Source organism: Crotalus tigris, unplaced genomic scaffold (genome assembly GCF_016545835.1).
Source record: "Crotalus tigris isolate CLP2741 ecotype Arizona unplaced genomic scaffold, ASM1654583v1 scf7180000018184.2832721, whole genome shotgun sequence".
In the NCBI taxonomy this organism is placed as follows: domain Eukaryota; kingdom Metazoa; phylum Chordata; class Lepidosauria; order Squamata; family Viperidae; genus Crotalus; species Crotalus tigris.
Window position 1 is genome coordinate 2,593,976 of NW_024096871.1, and position 14,644 is coordinate 2,608,619.

Here is a 14,644-nt window from a genome sequence, read left to right on the forward strand (position 1 = left end):
ATTTCAGCATGTCCCCCAAGTGTTCCTATTTCAGAACTATTTCACATCAGTAAAATTAAGTATGATTCCTTGCTTAGAAAAAAAAGAAAAGATATACACATTCTTACATTCTCTGAAATGGCGGTTGTTATTCCATGAGTCAAATATGATGCAATATCAGGATCATTTGCTCTACCATAAAATACTCTTTCTTTACCTGTAGGAGGATTGCTGGTGTTTCTAAACTTTTTTACAACAGATGGTGTAACTGGCTATAAGACAACATGAAAGCCATTTTAAAATATACATTCTTATACTTTTAAAAATTAGACATATATTAACTTCATTAGTTCATTAATATATACCCAAAGCCACAGAATAATACTTTTATTAGAATTTGCTAAAATATCACTATAACTCATGATCATCAGCCAGCCTAATTACAGATAAAACATTTCAAGCAGAAGTAATGTCTGTAATATTAATATTCTCACTGATTGCTGACCTACATAGGATCTTGACTGCTAGTAATGTGAAAACAGAAATATCTTTTAAGATACCATGTCTTACACATCTTGATTGTTCTGAAGGTATATCTTTGTAATCTTTCATTACAGTATCAACATGGCATGCTACATATATATATAAAACTGTTCTCTAATTGTTTTTCCAGTGGGTAATGTACCTGAACCATTGGTAACAATCATTAAAAAAAAAACAGCTTAAATATGTGGAATGGCTATTCTGGATCAACTGTCCTAAATGTTCCATCAGATCTGCATATATATATATATATATATATGAACCACTTTTTTCACATTTGTACATGTCTTCAAAAGCATCCTCACAATTCCTTGGCATGATAGAAGACTTTTTCCTAAAAAATACTAGGAGAATCCAGATCAAAATTAATTTGGCTTAATTTAATTTATCTTGAAGTATACTTATAGTTAATGAAATAAAACATGATATATTCAATAATTTCCCCCACTGTCAAATAAAAATTACATTTTAGTACCAACAAAATTACAATTTGGCACCAATAATAGCCAAACTCAGAGAGTAACCAGGATTCCACTGTTGTCTGGGTGCTTGAGATATCTGGAACCTTTGGGTCAGCCATAAACACCTATAAGTAAACTATGTGTGTTTGGAATACACATAGACACATTACAAATCTTTGGTCAGCAATGAATTGAAACATAGAAATAACCAAATTTACATATCATTCAAAATAAAAAAAATTAAAAAGCTAACAAGGAAACAAAAAGACCAAAACACATTCTTTCCAGCAGCCAACACCCAGATAAGCAGCAAAAAATCAAGCACAAAAACAATACCCTAATCAAAAAATTACCAAGGAGAAAACCACACTCTCACCAATACTGGCAGGGCAAGATACTGTATATAACAGTATAGATAGATAGATAGATAGATAGATAGATAGATAGATAGATAGATAGATAGATAGATAGATAGATAGATAGATAGATAGATAGATAGATATAGATATAGATATAGATATAGATATAGATATACAGTATAGGGAGTAAACTCCACACTCATAATTATGATGTTACATGGTTAGGTAATGAAACATCTGAAAACGAACAACCAAAATCAAAGAACACCAAGGATCCATAGTTCAGCCCTGACCTACATGAATTCTTTTCTATTGGAACCTTGGGTTGTGATACCCTCAAGAGTGAGTCAGATGTATCTGTATCAAATACACACACACACACACACACACACACACACACACACACACACACACACACACACACACACACACACGATGGTTAGATGGAAAGATGGTAAACTGAAGAATCAAGATACTCACTCTGGGTAGGATTTCAGTAAGACAAGTGGCAGCAGTTTCTCCAATTGGCATCAACTTTCCAGCCTGCAAAAAGCAAACAAATAAAACCACATAGGCAAGGTAATAAATTAGACAGCATTTATTTTTATTTTCACTAGGTTCTGTTACGGTTTGGAGGGTCCCATCCCAGAAGATCATCTAACATTCGCCCGGATTTTTGTTACTGTAGAATTTATAAGGTGTCTAGGTTCTGGTCTGGCACCAACTTTCCTCACTGCCATTTTGCTCTCGCTTAAAAAGTTCCTCAGATGTTAGCAAATGACAACGGTCTAGGGCAGCGGTAGGCAACCTTGGCTCTTTTTATGACTCATGGACTTCAACTCCCAGAATTCCTGAGTCAGCTATCCTATGCTGACTCAGAAATTCTGGGAGTTGAAGTCCATGAGTCATAAAAGAGCCGAGGTTGCCTACCCCTGATATAGGAAAACAGTATTTGTCGATCTCCGCAAGTCTTTCTTTGGGCAACGAGTCACACGCGAAAGCGTTGGGGCAGCAACTAATTCCAAAGTGGAAAGACCGCGATGGCGGCAGAGACGAACACAACATATAAATACTTACTGTGGGGAGCTCAGGAAACCGGTCTATAATTTTCCCTTGATACACTTGCCTAACGGTCCCATGCAGCCCCTTAACCGGTAGCCCGCCCACCATTCTGACCAGCTGGGCAATGGCGGAGGATGTTTCCTCGGGTAACCTAGCGACGGGAAAGCTCTCCGCTCCGCTCCCTCCACCACATAGGTAAGTTCTGGACGCACGTATTTTTCTGCCCTGAACGATTTCCAGGGTGCGCGCCGATTTGAATCCTGTGTGTACTATATGTACTATAATGCACGTACTGTACCACCTTCCCTCCAAATCTTTGGGCTACTAATTGTCGGGATTCTTACAATCCAAATAACGATGGGAATATTTAAGGTGGATTGCTCTATCTGCGGATTTTGATCTCGAAAAGCAACTCACTGAGATGCAGATAACACTGAGAATTTGAGTGTCACCTCTTGTGCCTGGTGACAGAAGAGGGATCTGAATCCAGATCTTCCACTCTCAATATATATCACATGTAATCCAACCTCCTGTGGTTCCCAAAAGAAATATTGGGCAACAACTACATCCTAAAATGCAAGGGTTAATTCAAGACATTGAGAGCAGAGCAAGTAAACAGTCACTGGCTGGATTCACATTACTGCTAATTGATAAATACAAACTATAATAACTGAGTCAATATATGTAGTTGATTGTAATGTTTGAAATGTACTTCCAGATGAATTAGGATCAGTTATTATTCAGACTTGAAGTGCACACATCTTAAAGTTGCTAAAGTTGAGATACCAACAACAAATCATATCTTCATTTTTTCCCAACTGGCAAACTATATGTTTTTTATTATTTTACATAACATGGATAGATAATGTACTTAGGCTTTCTATTAAATGGAATTTTCTACTAGTTGCTGAATTTGCCCAATTTCCTAGTGATGAACTGTAGCAGGTCCCCCTCTCATAAAGTTCATAAACTGGGCCGGATACAGTAGAGGTTTTTTTTTTCAGTATTGACTCACATGTAATGAAATATTCTTCCCTTGGAAGTACTGATGGCCAGTACTCTACAGATATTAAAAAAGTATTGTTGAACCAATAGAAATTTGATTCTTAGATTCACTGAATGGCACTCTTGATGTATTATTGTCTAGGTTTTTTTTGTTATTTGTAGATTTATTTATTTACTGAATAGCTACCCATCTTGACCATTATGACTCTGGACAGCACAAGAACAGAACAAGATAAGTAATATATATTAAAATACAATCATACATAATACATACCAAAGATTCCCATTCATATATCTGTCTCCAGGCTCCAATTTTCCAGAAGAAAAACTTAACTTTATGCAGCCTTTCTGAAGACCAACAGGCTATCCAAAGGCTAAGTTTTAGTAAATTTCTTTGTACTTTGTTCTACTCCTGCCAGAGTTTCCTTAGCTGAGGCAGGCTATAAATACTGTGAAATGAATGTTGACTTTTTTAAAAAGCATCAATCTCCAGAAATGCTTTGAATTGCTTTGTTATTTTTATTTCTATTTGCATGCCTATTCTGCAAATGGGTAAAGGTAATCCAAGTACATGCATTCAACCACTGATTGTTTGAGTAGTAATTGTATTAAACCTTAAAAAGTAGTTCAGTGAATAGGAAGCAACCTCAGGTCTATATTCTAAGCGTAGATTTTATTTTCACCACTAGATGGCCTCATATCCTGTAGACTTGCCATTGAACAACTTACTAGAGACAAAGGGGTTAGAAAATGTAAAATTGTTGTCCACTTTGTTTAGGGTAGAAAACTAACCAAACCAATTTACTATCATCTCAGAAAATGATGTGAAATTAAAATACATAATTGCATGTATCACAATATAATAAATATGCCTAATTCCCATACAAAATTTACTGTTTTTACTCTTTTCTCTACAATCAATAAAAATATAAATCATTCATTCATTCATTCAGCAAAATAAGATTGTTAGTTTACTGTTATAAAGATTTATCATCATCCAATAGTATGAATAATGTTACCTTTACAAAATTAAGTTCATTGCATTTAAGTGTGTATCGGAGGTGGTGACCCTTTGAGAGCTGTATGCAATGAAATTTCATTTTAATGTATGCCAATTAGTGCACATTCAAAGTGACAATAAAGATATTATTTTATTCTATTATTCTAAAGAAACAACATAATTAATACATTTTGCTTTATGTATGATTAAAGAATCTCCATCAAGTAAAAATTGTGCATTAACAGAAAACATTATCACAAAATGATTCTAACTTTATACTATATTTTAATTCCTGGATTCATGAAGCAAACTAAGCAAGCCATCTTATAGCCTAATGCAACGCATATACCAAATTAGTCTTGCTCTTTCAACTTTTTTCCAGTTTAATTGTGCCCACTATCCTTTTAAAAAAGCAGTTACTGATTTTAACCTGATAATGTAACACAATATCCTTTAAGCATATTCCTTGATAGTGATTAAATCAGCCATTTAGTCTTAAGAACTTAGCCACAACCCTCCATATCCCACTACTGAGATGACAGCTTAAAACTTTTTGGGGACTTGTCTTTACAAAAGACTCTATGTCTTGGTGCCAGCTGCTATTGATTAGCTATAGCCAAATCAGAGAATCATACCATAATTTAACAATAATGCCATAATCTGTCAGGAAGTTAGGTTACTAGGTGAACAATCATCTGCAGAGCTGCATTGCTTGCTGCTTTCTCCTATCTTAGTGCAGGATTCTGTACCTTAATTGTTATTTCTATTTTGACTGCTGGAAAAATCAGATTGTCTCCTGACCCTTTGTCTTTTGGATTGGGCAATAACTACCCCAAAACAACCATTTGGTAGAGTCTTTGCCAACAGGCAACAACAGGATCTCACAACAGCACTCTCCAAATAGCTACAAAACATAATGTCATCACCAGAACACAGAACACTCTAGGCCAGTGGTTTTCAACCTTCCTAATGCCGCAACCCTTTAATACAGTTCTTCATGTTGTGGTGACTCCCAACCATAAAATTATTTTAGTTGCTATTTCATAACTGTAATTTTGCTACTGTTATGAATCATAATGTAAATATCTGATATGCAGGATGTATTTTCATTGTTACAAATTGAACATAATTAAAGCATAGTGATTAATCACAAAAACGATATGTAATTATATATGGTGAAATATTTATTTCTAATTACAAATAAATGAAATTTTGTCTTGAAGCATGGGTGCCGAATCACACCTTCAGCTGCTCCACCTATGGCTCTGAAGGGAGACCTGATCTTTTCTTTTCTCCTCTTCCCTACAACACACACACATACACAAACACATTTTCCAGGGTCATATGATCGCACCTTCTGACTAGCAAAGTTAGTGGGGAAATCAGATTCACTTAAGAACCATGTTACTAATTTAATCTCTCTCTCCCTCTTTCTTTCTCTCTTCTCTCTCTATCTCTCTTTTTTTCTCACTTTCTCTCTCTCTCTCTCCCTCTTTCTCCTCTTTCTCTTCCCTTTTCTCTCCCTCTCTCTCTCTCTCTCTCCCCCTTCTCTCTCTCTCTTTCTCCTTTCTCCCTCTCTTTCTCTCCCTCTCTCTTTCTCTCTCCGTCTCTTTTTCTCTCCCTTTCCTCCTCCCTCCTTCCCTCCTCTGTCCAATCGGGGATCGATTTGGAGGTGCGGAACTTTTGACCAGTTCCGACCCTCTGTTGTGGGGGTTATTGACTGGGTACGAGCAGTCTGGGAGGCTTGGGCGGCCCAGCCAGCCTACAAAGGTTGGAGGAGAACCTGGGACGGAAGTCCACGAAAGCTCCGAGCTTCTCTAGCTGCCAAGTAAAGCAAGGGTGAGCAGGCTGGCTGGCCGGCCAACCAGCCAGCTGGTGCGAGTGAGTGGGCAGCCCACCTGTCTCTTAAGCGCGCCGGCTTCCCTGGGCGAGTGGTGGCTCTCACCTGCTGCTTTCCTCAGTTGGCGGCAATAAAGGTGGGGTGAGGATTAATGCCTCTCCCCCAGTGGCATTAAAAGGTAGAATCATTATTATAGGTTAAATTATAAAATTCCAATTTGGGGGATTCCTGGACACGTGATAGAGGGGGTATCTAGAGGAGTGAATTTGGATAGGATTTCTTATAAGGATTACTTAGTTTGGAATGAAAGGACTGGCAACTAAAATCTTTAGCTGAATTGAAGCAAGAAAATATTGTACACTCTTGGTTTCAATATAATCAATTGTTAGTTGGAGTTTAGATCGAAAGGTTGGTATTACTTTAGAGGATGCGAATTTGATAAAACAGATTAAAGATCAAAATCGAGCTCATATAAAAAGAATGTATAATGTCTTAATAGAATTGGATTCTGAAATGGAATTAGTTAAAGACTGTATGGTAAAATGGGCACAAAATATTCAAGAGCCGATTCTATTGGACAAATGAGAGATAATTTGAGTTAGAAATGTAAAATTTACTCAGGCTCAAAGTTTGAGAGAAAATTTTTATAAAATGTTTTATAGGTGGCATTTGGATCCCCAAAAGTTGTCTTGTATGTATCCTAACTTGCAGCCCAAATGTTGGAGATGTGGTAGTTTGGATGCAACTTATTTTCATATTTGGTGGACTTGTAGAAATGTAAAAGCTTTTTGGATTAAAATTTGGTGGAACATTCAGAATATTTTTAAAAGAAAGATAAAGTTTACTCCTCAACTATTTTTGTTGGGTATTATAGTAGATGTTGATGCTAAAGAAATTAATTTGATGTTGAATTTAATAACAGCAGCAAGGCTGCTGGTAGGGCAATATTGGAAGAAGGATTATTTGCCTACTATAGAAGAATGAACGCTTACAGTGTCAAACTTAGCAGAAGTGGTTAAGATTTCTCCTTATCTGAAGGATTATTCACAAGAAAGATACATTTCGGTTTGGAGAAAATGGATAGATTATATTCAGAATAAATATGGGACTAAAAAATTCCATTTATTTTATGAATAAATTTTAGAATATTATTATTGTTGTTATTATTATTAATAGTTTAATATAGTTGAAATTGTATGTTATTGTGTTGTTTAGAAATTAGGATTTTAATTTGTATATGATTAAGTTTATTCTTAAATTGTTTACTTTTTGTTAAAAGAGAGTTAAAGTGCATTATATTTGTTTATCTGTATAGTTGGTTAATGTTAGTTAGATTATGATTATTATATTTATTATCCTGTATTCAGCTCTGGGAAGTGCGGGAGGGGGGAGGGTAGGTGGGTTTGGGGTGTATTTTGTAATTTTTTGTAAAACTTTTCAATAAAAAAAAGGTAGAATTGTCGCCGGGGAAGCGAAAAGAGCGAGGCTGACTCCCTTGCTTGCTCTGCATAGCCCCGCCACCCTCTTGGCCCAGCGTGAGGGGAAGCAGCGAGGCGAAGTAGTGGGCGTCGCTGCCAAGGGGGAAGGAGCTGGAGGAGGCAGGCACCAATGGGGCCCTGGACCAGCTGGAGGGTGTCGTGGTCGCCTCCAGAAGCCTGCAGGAGTGGTGAGCTACCGAGGGCCACTCAGGCAAAGAGACTCAAGAGCTGCGACGGGACGGGAGCCTCCCCCCAATATCCCACCTTTGGATTGGCACGACTGGGAGCGCTTCTGGGCAGAGTTGCCCCACCTGCCCTCCAGCAGTCGGCGACAGTGTAGTCTGGACAACAGGGAGGGGGCTTGGCAACCCCTGTGAAAGGGTCATTCGACCCCCCCAAAGTGTCGCAACCCACAGGTTGAGAACCGCTGCTCTAGGCTGTGCTGCTCTCCAAGTGCTATAAACTAAGAGATGAGAGACAGCAAAGGGCAACAACAGCAAGTAATGAGACCAATTTTCCACCAATTGTTGAGATTGACAACTGAAGGAACCATATAATGAGGAATCAACAGCTACTTTGCTGGCCCCATCTATTCAGTCTTCCAACGTGCATCTGTTGAGGAATTCCTGACCTAACTTTGCTCATTCAGAAAGAAGGCACAATAAGAAGAATTTTGTGGGGACAGCAGTTTTCCAGCCAAAATTCATTCTTCTAATCTTGAGAATGTAAACAATAATTAAAGCTATGTGAATCAACCATTAATATCTTGCAGGTATTTAAATAGGCTGCCAGTTTTGCTTTTCAATTAAACAGTACATAATTCAGTTTCTATTCTGGAGATAGAAACAGATTGATACCAAACAAAAAGGGGAAGAAATAAGGGAAGCTGGCTTGCTTTCATTTTAAAAAAGTGAAGATAATGACAGTCCTGCAAATTAATTGTAGAAGAAGTGTCTAGTGTGAATTATGAACCTCAGGCTCTATCTTTGTAAATTTTAAAATTATAAAATGGGCTACGAAAGTGAAGACCTTAGAGGTTTCATTACCACTTTATTTTCATTTATTGGTTGTCTACAGTTCTACAATTGATTCCTGAATTGTCTCCTAAGATTACTGGGACTGTTTTGAGAACTGAGTTCTATAAGGTAGAAGATAAGCAAACTGGATGTCAAAACAAGTCTGAATATTATTTAGAGAAACCAAAGGCAAATAATATGAAAATCTTAACAAAGAATTTCAGAAAGTTATTAGAAGAGACAAGAAACAATATTACAACATCTATGAAGACATTAAACTCAGAAATTCAGATTAAGATACATTGATGAGAAATCTAAGGAGACAGGTTGGGGAAAGATCATTTTAGAGGAGGTTTATCTCTGTAGTCACTAAGAGCCAACACTGACTTAATGGCATATAATCAAACAATTATGACATCACTGTTCCTGATGTTAAATAGAACAAGATGCCAGTCTATTATTATCACAGAAGCTACAGTACTTGTCACTGTATTACTGTTAATTATTTACAGGAAGTACTTAACAGCATGATGTTGACTATTTGAACTCTTTTCCTCTTCAGAGTTTTATATGTTACATTAACTTTAAATAAATACCACAAAACGTGGATAGTATACTGTCTGCAAATTGTAAAATGAAGCATAAATGTGCTTCTGAATATCTCAAATATTTATAAATATACTTTGTGATGCATAGATTCTCCTCTTCCAGATAATGTTGCCTTTAAAGGTAAAGTATTTTAAAATAAATTATGGTAAGAACTACATTGAAGGGGAGGGGTATTGAATCACAAATAATCTTTTACATCTATTCAAACTTCCTTTAAATATAATACAGATATTTTCAAGTACATGATCAAAAGCAACAGGATAAATCAGTTTTAGAAAAGAAAACAAGGATATTCTGACTTGCGCATAAGTAATTCTCCAGTCCATTATATTTTGGTATTATCAGCATAGGAAGACTTCAGGCTTATGCAAGTTCTACTTTATTTATGTAAGAACCTATGTTATTTGTTTGTTTTTTTGTGAATATTTACAAGCAACCAGTGGAATAGCTTGCCTTCAGAAGTTTTGGGTGCCCCAATACTGGAGGCCTTCAAGAAGAGATTGGACAGCCATTTGTCTGAAATGGTATAGGGTCTCCTGCTTATGCGAAGGGTTGGACTAGTTGACCTCCAAGGTCCCTTCCAAGATTCCTCTGTTATTCTTTTATTCTGCATTTATAGTGGTAGTTCATGAGTTTTCCCGGAGTCTAGTAAAAAAAGGTTTTTTCTGGTGTGAAAAATCCTTCCTAACATATTGAGAATTAATTGATGGGATCTGATTCTATATATTCCTGACAATCCTAGCGACCACAATCTTGGTATGATATATAGCCGTGGTGGCGAACCTATGGCATGCGTGCCACAGGCGGCATGCAGAACCATCCCTGTGGGCACACGCGCCATCGCCCCAGAGGGATGCGGGGCCAGGCTGCTTCCCTCTGCCTCTCCATGTGTGGCAGTACTCTCGCTCTCTTTCTCTCTGCACTGGGAGTCAGGGAGCAGCTACAAGAAATGGGCAGATCTGGGCTGGATGGTGGAGGCAGGGTTTTTTGTCATACAACGCATGGAACAGCGTTCCAGCACCTTTTTTTGAAACTGCCAGTGCGAGTCCAGGTATGCCTGCAGAGCGATTTTGCAACCCCCCAATGGCCCGATCCAGGGTCCGGAGGACTTTTCCAAGCCTCCGGAGCCTGGATCCATGGCCGTGGAGTGATTTTGCGCGCCCCCCAGCAGCCCGATCCGGGCTCCGGAGGACTTTTCCAAGCCTCTGGAGCCCGGATCCATGGCCATGGAGGCCTGTTGGACCTTTTTTTGGCCTATTGGCGTGGAATGCACTTGTCTTGGTTGCACTGGGCTTCCAAACAGGTGGCCGTACCATTTGCTGAAAAAGGGATGGGTGAGTGGTGCAAATCTGAAATACTTCATTTTAAGCTGTATTATTTGAAGTCTTGCAAGTTGTGGATCTAAAGCGGAGGCCCTAGTAAGTTTTCTCTCTGTTTCATCATTCCGGTTTACTTAACTAAGTATGTATATCCTTTTTTTTACTCTTTCTATCCAACATAGCTTTCTTCCATTCCTGTAACATGTTGCATCTCCGTAGCATTTGCAAAATTATCTCCATAACGTTCCCTCTTTTGTGAATGCCCCATTATCTTAAATGTATCCGTTTTTCATACCTGTATTTGTACACAAATAGCAACAGATTGTCAACCATTTATGCAGGCTCAGACCTTATTGTCACAAAGTGAATGTGTTTATTCTTTATTTTTATCTTGCATGGAAACATTTGTTGTTCCGTCGGAGATACAGGAAGACACATAGCACTATTTACAAGGATTGATGGGTAACTGCCCTTACTGCACATATTTTTTCAACGTATTATAAAAACCATGTATTGTCAATAACAACAACAAAAGAAAATGCCTGCATATTTATGTGTGTTTTTGCATTCATCAGACACTACTGTAGATTTTGTAATTTTTACCTATTTTTTCCCATTCTCTAAAGACAATAACATTTTTGACAATGTGTATACATACCATGTCATTGGAATATGAAGCACAGTGCAATGCATTGTACACTTTATATGGATTCAGACAGTTTCACCTCAGACCAAAGAAATAAACATCACACATGGCACACAAACAACCTTCCTTCCTTCCTAGACTAACTGAACCCTAGTCAAGACACACTGATTTGTGTGCACACATATACACATATACATATACATACACACACACACACACAAACATAAACACATATAGAGACAGATATGTACATGCATACATACACACCCACATACACATAGAATGTATGCGTGTATATGTATAGATGTATATAGGTGTATATATAGGTATACATATGTGTGTGTCTGTGAGTATGTATATCTATTATACATATATATGACTCTGCCATTAAACATAGAAATTCTACAGGACCAAAAAGCAGTTCCTAATAACCACATATATCACTAGAAACTGAGCACAAAAGTTTATAATTACTTGAAGAATATAAAAGAATAAGAAATGAGCTTGGATGATCCTAGAATTCTCTACCCAGAAAATCTGGAAGAAAGAATCCAAGTTGGGAAAAGCTGGGTAGCAATTGGACTTGGTGGAGGAAGACCTGCCATTTGTATGGCTGGTTCATCAGGCCTTCTGGTATCAGTGAGCAACTAGTTTTTGTTAAAAAAATGTATACAGGTAGTCCTCTATTTACAACCACAGTTGAGCCCAAAATCTCTGTTGCTAAGCGAGACAGCTATTAAATGAATTTTGCCCCATTTTACGTCCTTTCTTGCCACAGCTGTTAAGTGAATCACTGCAGTTGTGAAGTTAGAAACACTGTTGTTAAGTGAATCTGGTTTCCCATTGACTTTGTCAGAAGGTCGCAAAAGGTAATCACATGACCCTGGGATACTGCAACTGTGATAAATATGACGAGTGTCTGAATTTTGATCACATGACTCTGGGATGCTGCAATGGTTGTAAGTGTGAAAAATGGTAAGTTGTTTTTATTTTCAGTGCCATTGTAACTTTGAAGGGTCACTATATGAACTGTTGTTAAGTCGAGGACTAATTGTAGTAAGTTTCTTCTACTCATCAGATTTATTGTCCCAAAGGTCATTAGTCCTCCATGTCTGTTTTGCATCCAGTGAGCAAATGGGAAAAGCATGTAGTATCTCTCAAAGAAGTGGATGTGGCGTTGTGATCTGATTACCAGTTTCTGCATTAAGTATCATTCTTTTTTTTATGCATGGCTCAATTTTTATAACACATATTAATTGCCTGTCATGCATGCACATCCTGGCTATCTGAGGCAACAGTGATGCAGCTTTCTAGTTCACACATCCTATCTCCCAACTCCAAACTCAAATTATTTTGCTCCGGATTAAAAACAAAATGCATCCAGTTAGTGAGAGCATTAACTCCTTTCGGTAATACATTCATGCAGATTCAAAAGAAGTAATAGTAGTAGTGAAGGCTTATTTAAAAATAGAAACTCTGCTTTATTAAGCTTGGAGCAACATGGGGAAGGACTTCTGTGGCATAAGAACTCTGGGCTGGAAAGAAGGCAGATGGCATATGGCATTTTCCAATCTTTGCCAGCTCAAGATCAGGACTGCAGCAAGGCTCAAGGTGCTCTCTGCCAGGGGCACAAAAGCACACTTTGTCTTCAGAAAGACAGTGACTCTTACAGTCCTTTGGGGAAATTGAAAAGCGGGGATGGAAGGGTGAACCCCATTGCTTGACTCAAGAACTCAAATAATTGACGAGCAAACGAAATGGAGAGGGAGATAAATGTATCCAATGACCAGGCCATTTTTTCCTTTCTTGCATTGACTTAATTTATCCCCTGCCCCTTAATTTATCCCCTGCCCACCAAGCTTCATTTACTCTGAAAGAGACTATATAAATGAGGGCATAGACTTTGGAAATGGTATTGAAATAAATACCCTCAGATAGCAGAAAGCATTTTTGTCTCTCTTCCCCCCCCCCAACTGGAATAGGAATACTTGATAAAAGCAAATTTTGGCATTATTTTATTCTAGTCGCCAATCAGATGCAGAGGGAAACTAAAACTGGACAAGAAACCGATAATAACTCTCCATTCTGTGTATAGAAGGTATAGTTTTGTATAAGGAGAAGAAAGATAAAATAAATAACATGCTGGATAAACTAGTACTGTAAATTCCAACTGTACTTGTAGTGTGACAGCAGTTAAATCAGTGGTGCCGCATTTCAAAGTTAGAGTACTCTGATTGCAGCTGCTTTTTTGCAGGTATGTGGAATTGCATGGGACCTGCAGGTTTTGCAAAGTGAAGAGACGAAGTTGGTTATAGCTTATTAGGAAAGATAAAATAAACAACCAAGAATGCTTTATTGACCATTCTTCATCCAGATTTTATATCAGTTGCACCTGCTAATATAGGTGTTCTGAGACACTCTTCTGTTTTAACTTTTTTCCCTTGTCACTTTTTGGAGTTTTCATCCTGCTTTCGTGAGGGGATCCTCTGGGAGGGGGTGTAGCTGCCCCCTTCCCCCCCAACCCATCAGCTGAGCAAGACACCCACCTGCCCTCACTCTTCCCTGTCTGAGGCTTTTGTTGTGAGCATTTCTGTTGAGGATTGGCGGGGGGGGGGCTGTTTGGTTTTTATTCCCCTCTCATCTACTGGGTGGTTGCAGTTACCCACGAAGCACATTTGTTTTGGGAGGATTCCCCACTCCAGTTGCTAAGTTTGCTTAAACCCTCTTCCACCTCATCACCGGACGCCCCCCCCCTTTGTCTGCAACCAGCCTCACCTTGCCCCATGGCAATGGCACCCCCGCCCTGCTTCCTCCCTCACCTCATCTCTCCCTGCAGGATGAGCCGTCTGCCCTCTACCCCACCCGCCAGAGACCCTCCTGAATCTCCCCCAACCCTGCCTGGCCCCCTCAGGCATCCCTCTCCAGGAGCAACACTGAGGTGGTCACGCCCACCCTGCCCCCATGCTACCTTAGCCATGCCCACTCAGTGGGCCATGCCACCTGGCACCCGGTGATACATAAATGGGTTTTGGGTTGCAGTTTTGGCACTCAGTCTCTAAAAGGTTTGCCATCACTAATATATAGAACCTCCATGAGCACTAACACAACTCATTATGCAAATCTCTAGTCTAGGGGATTTGTATTCATCCATGTTTCTCTTGTTTTAAATCAGTTGCATCAATGGACTCCTCTGTGCTATAATGGCGTTGTTTTACCTCAATTGATAGCAAATGAGCAACAACCCTTCTCTCCCTCACTCCCACTTCCTACCCCTTTTTATTTTTGATTATTCTGAGGGAACTAGTCCAAAATACCATTACCAATTCC

The 14,644-nt window shown here is 38.6% G+C and overlaps 1 protein-coding gene across 2 annotated transcripts in view; it reads right to left on the minus strand.

The window, feature by feature from the left end:
* EFHB (EF-hand domain family member B) overlaps window positions 1-2,597 on the minus strand; it is a 29,071-nt gene extending 26,474 nt beyond the window's left edge. The window contains exons 1-3 of one of the 2 annotated variants that reach the window (XM_039348860.1): window positions 2,420-2,597; window positions 1,823-1,885; window positions 197-251 (exon numbers count right to left, since the gene is read on the minus strand). In XM_039348860.1, the coding sequence (XP_039204794.1) occupies window positions 197-251; window positions 1,823-1,885; window positions 2,420-2,512 (211 nt within the window). In that variant the 5' untranslated portion in view covers window positions 2,513-2,597. Of the gene's footprint in view, window positions 1-107; window positions 252-1,822; window positions 1,886-2,419 lie in introns of both variants that reach the window. The other variant, XM_039348859.1, reaches the window with a different exon arrangement.
* Window positions 2,598-14,644: the final 12,047 nt, after the last annotated feature.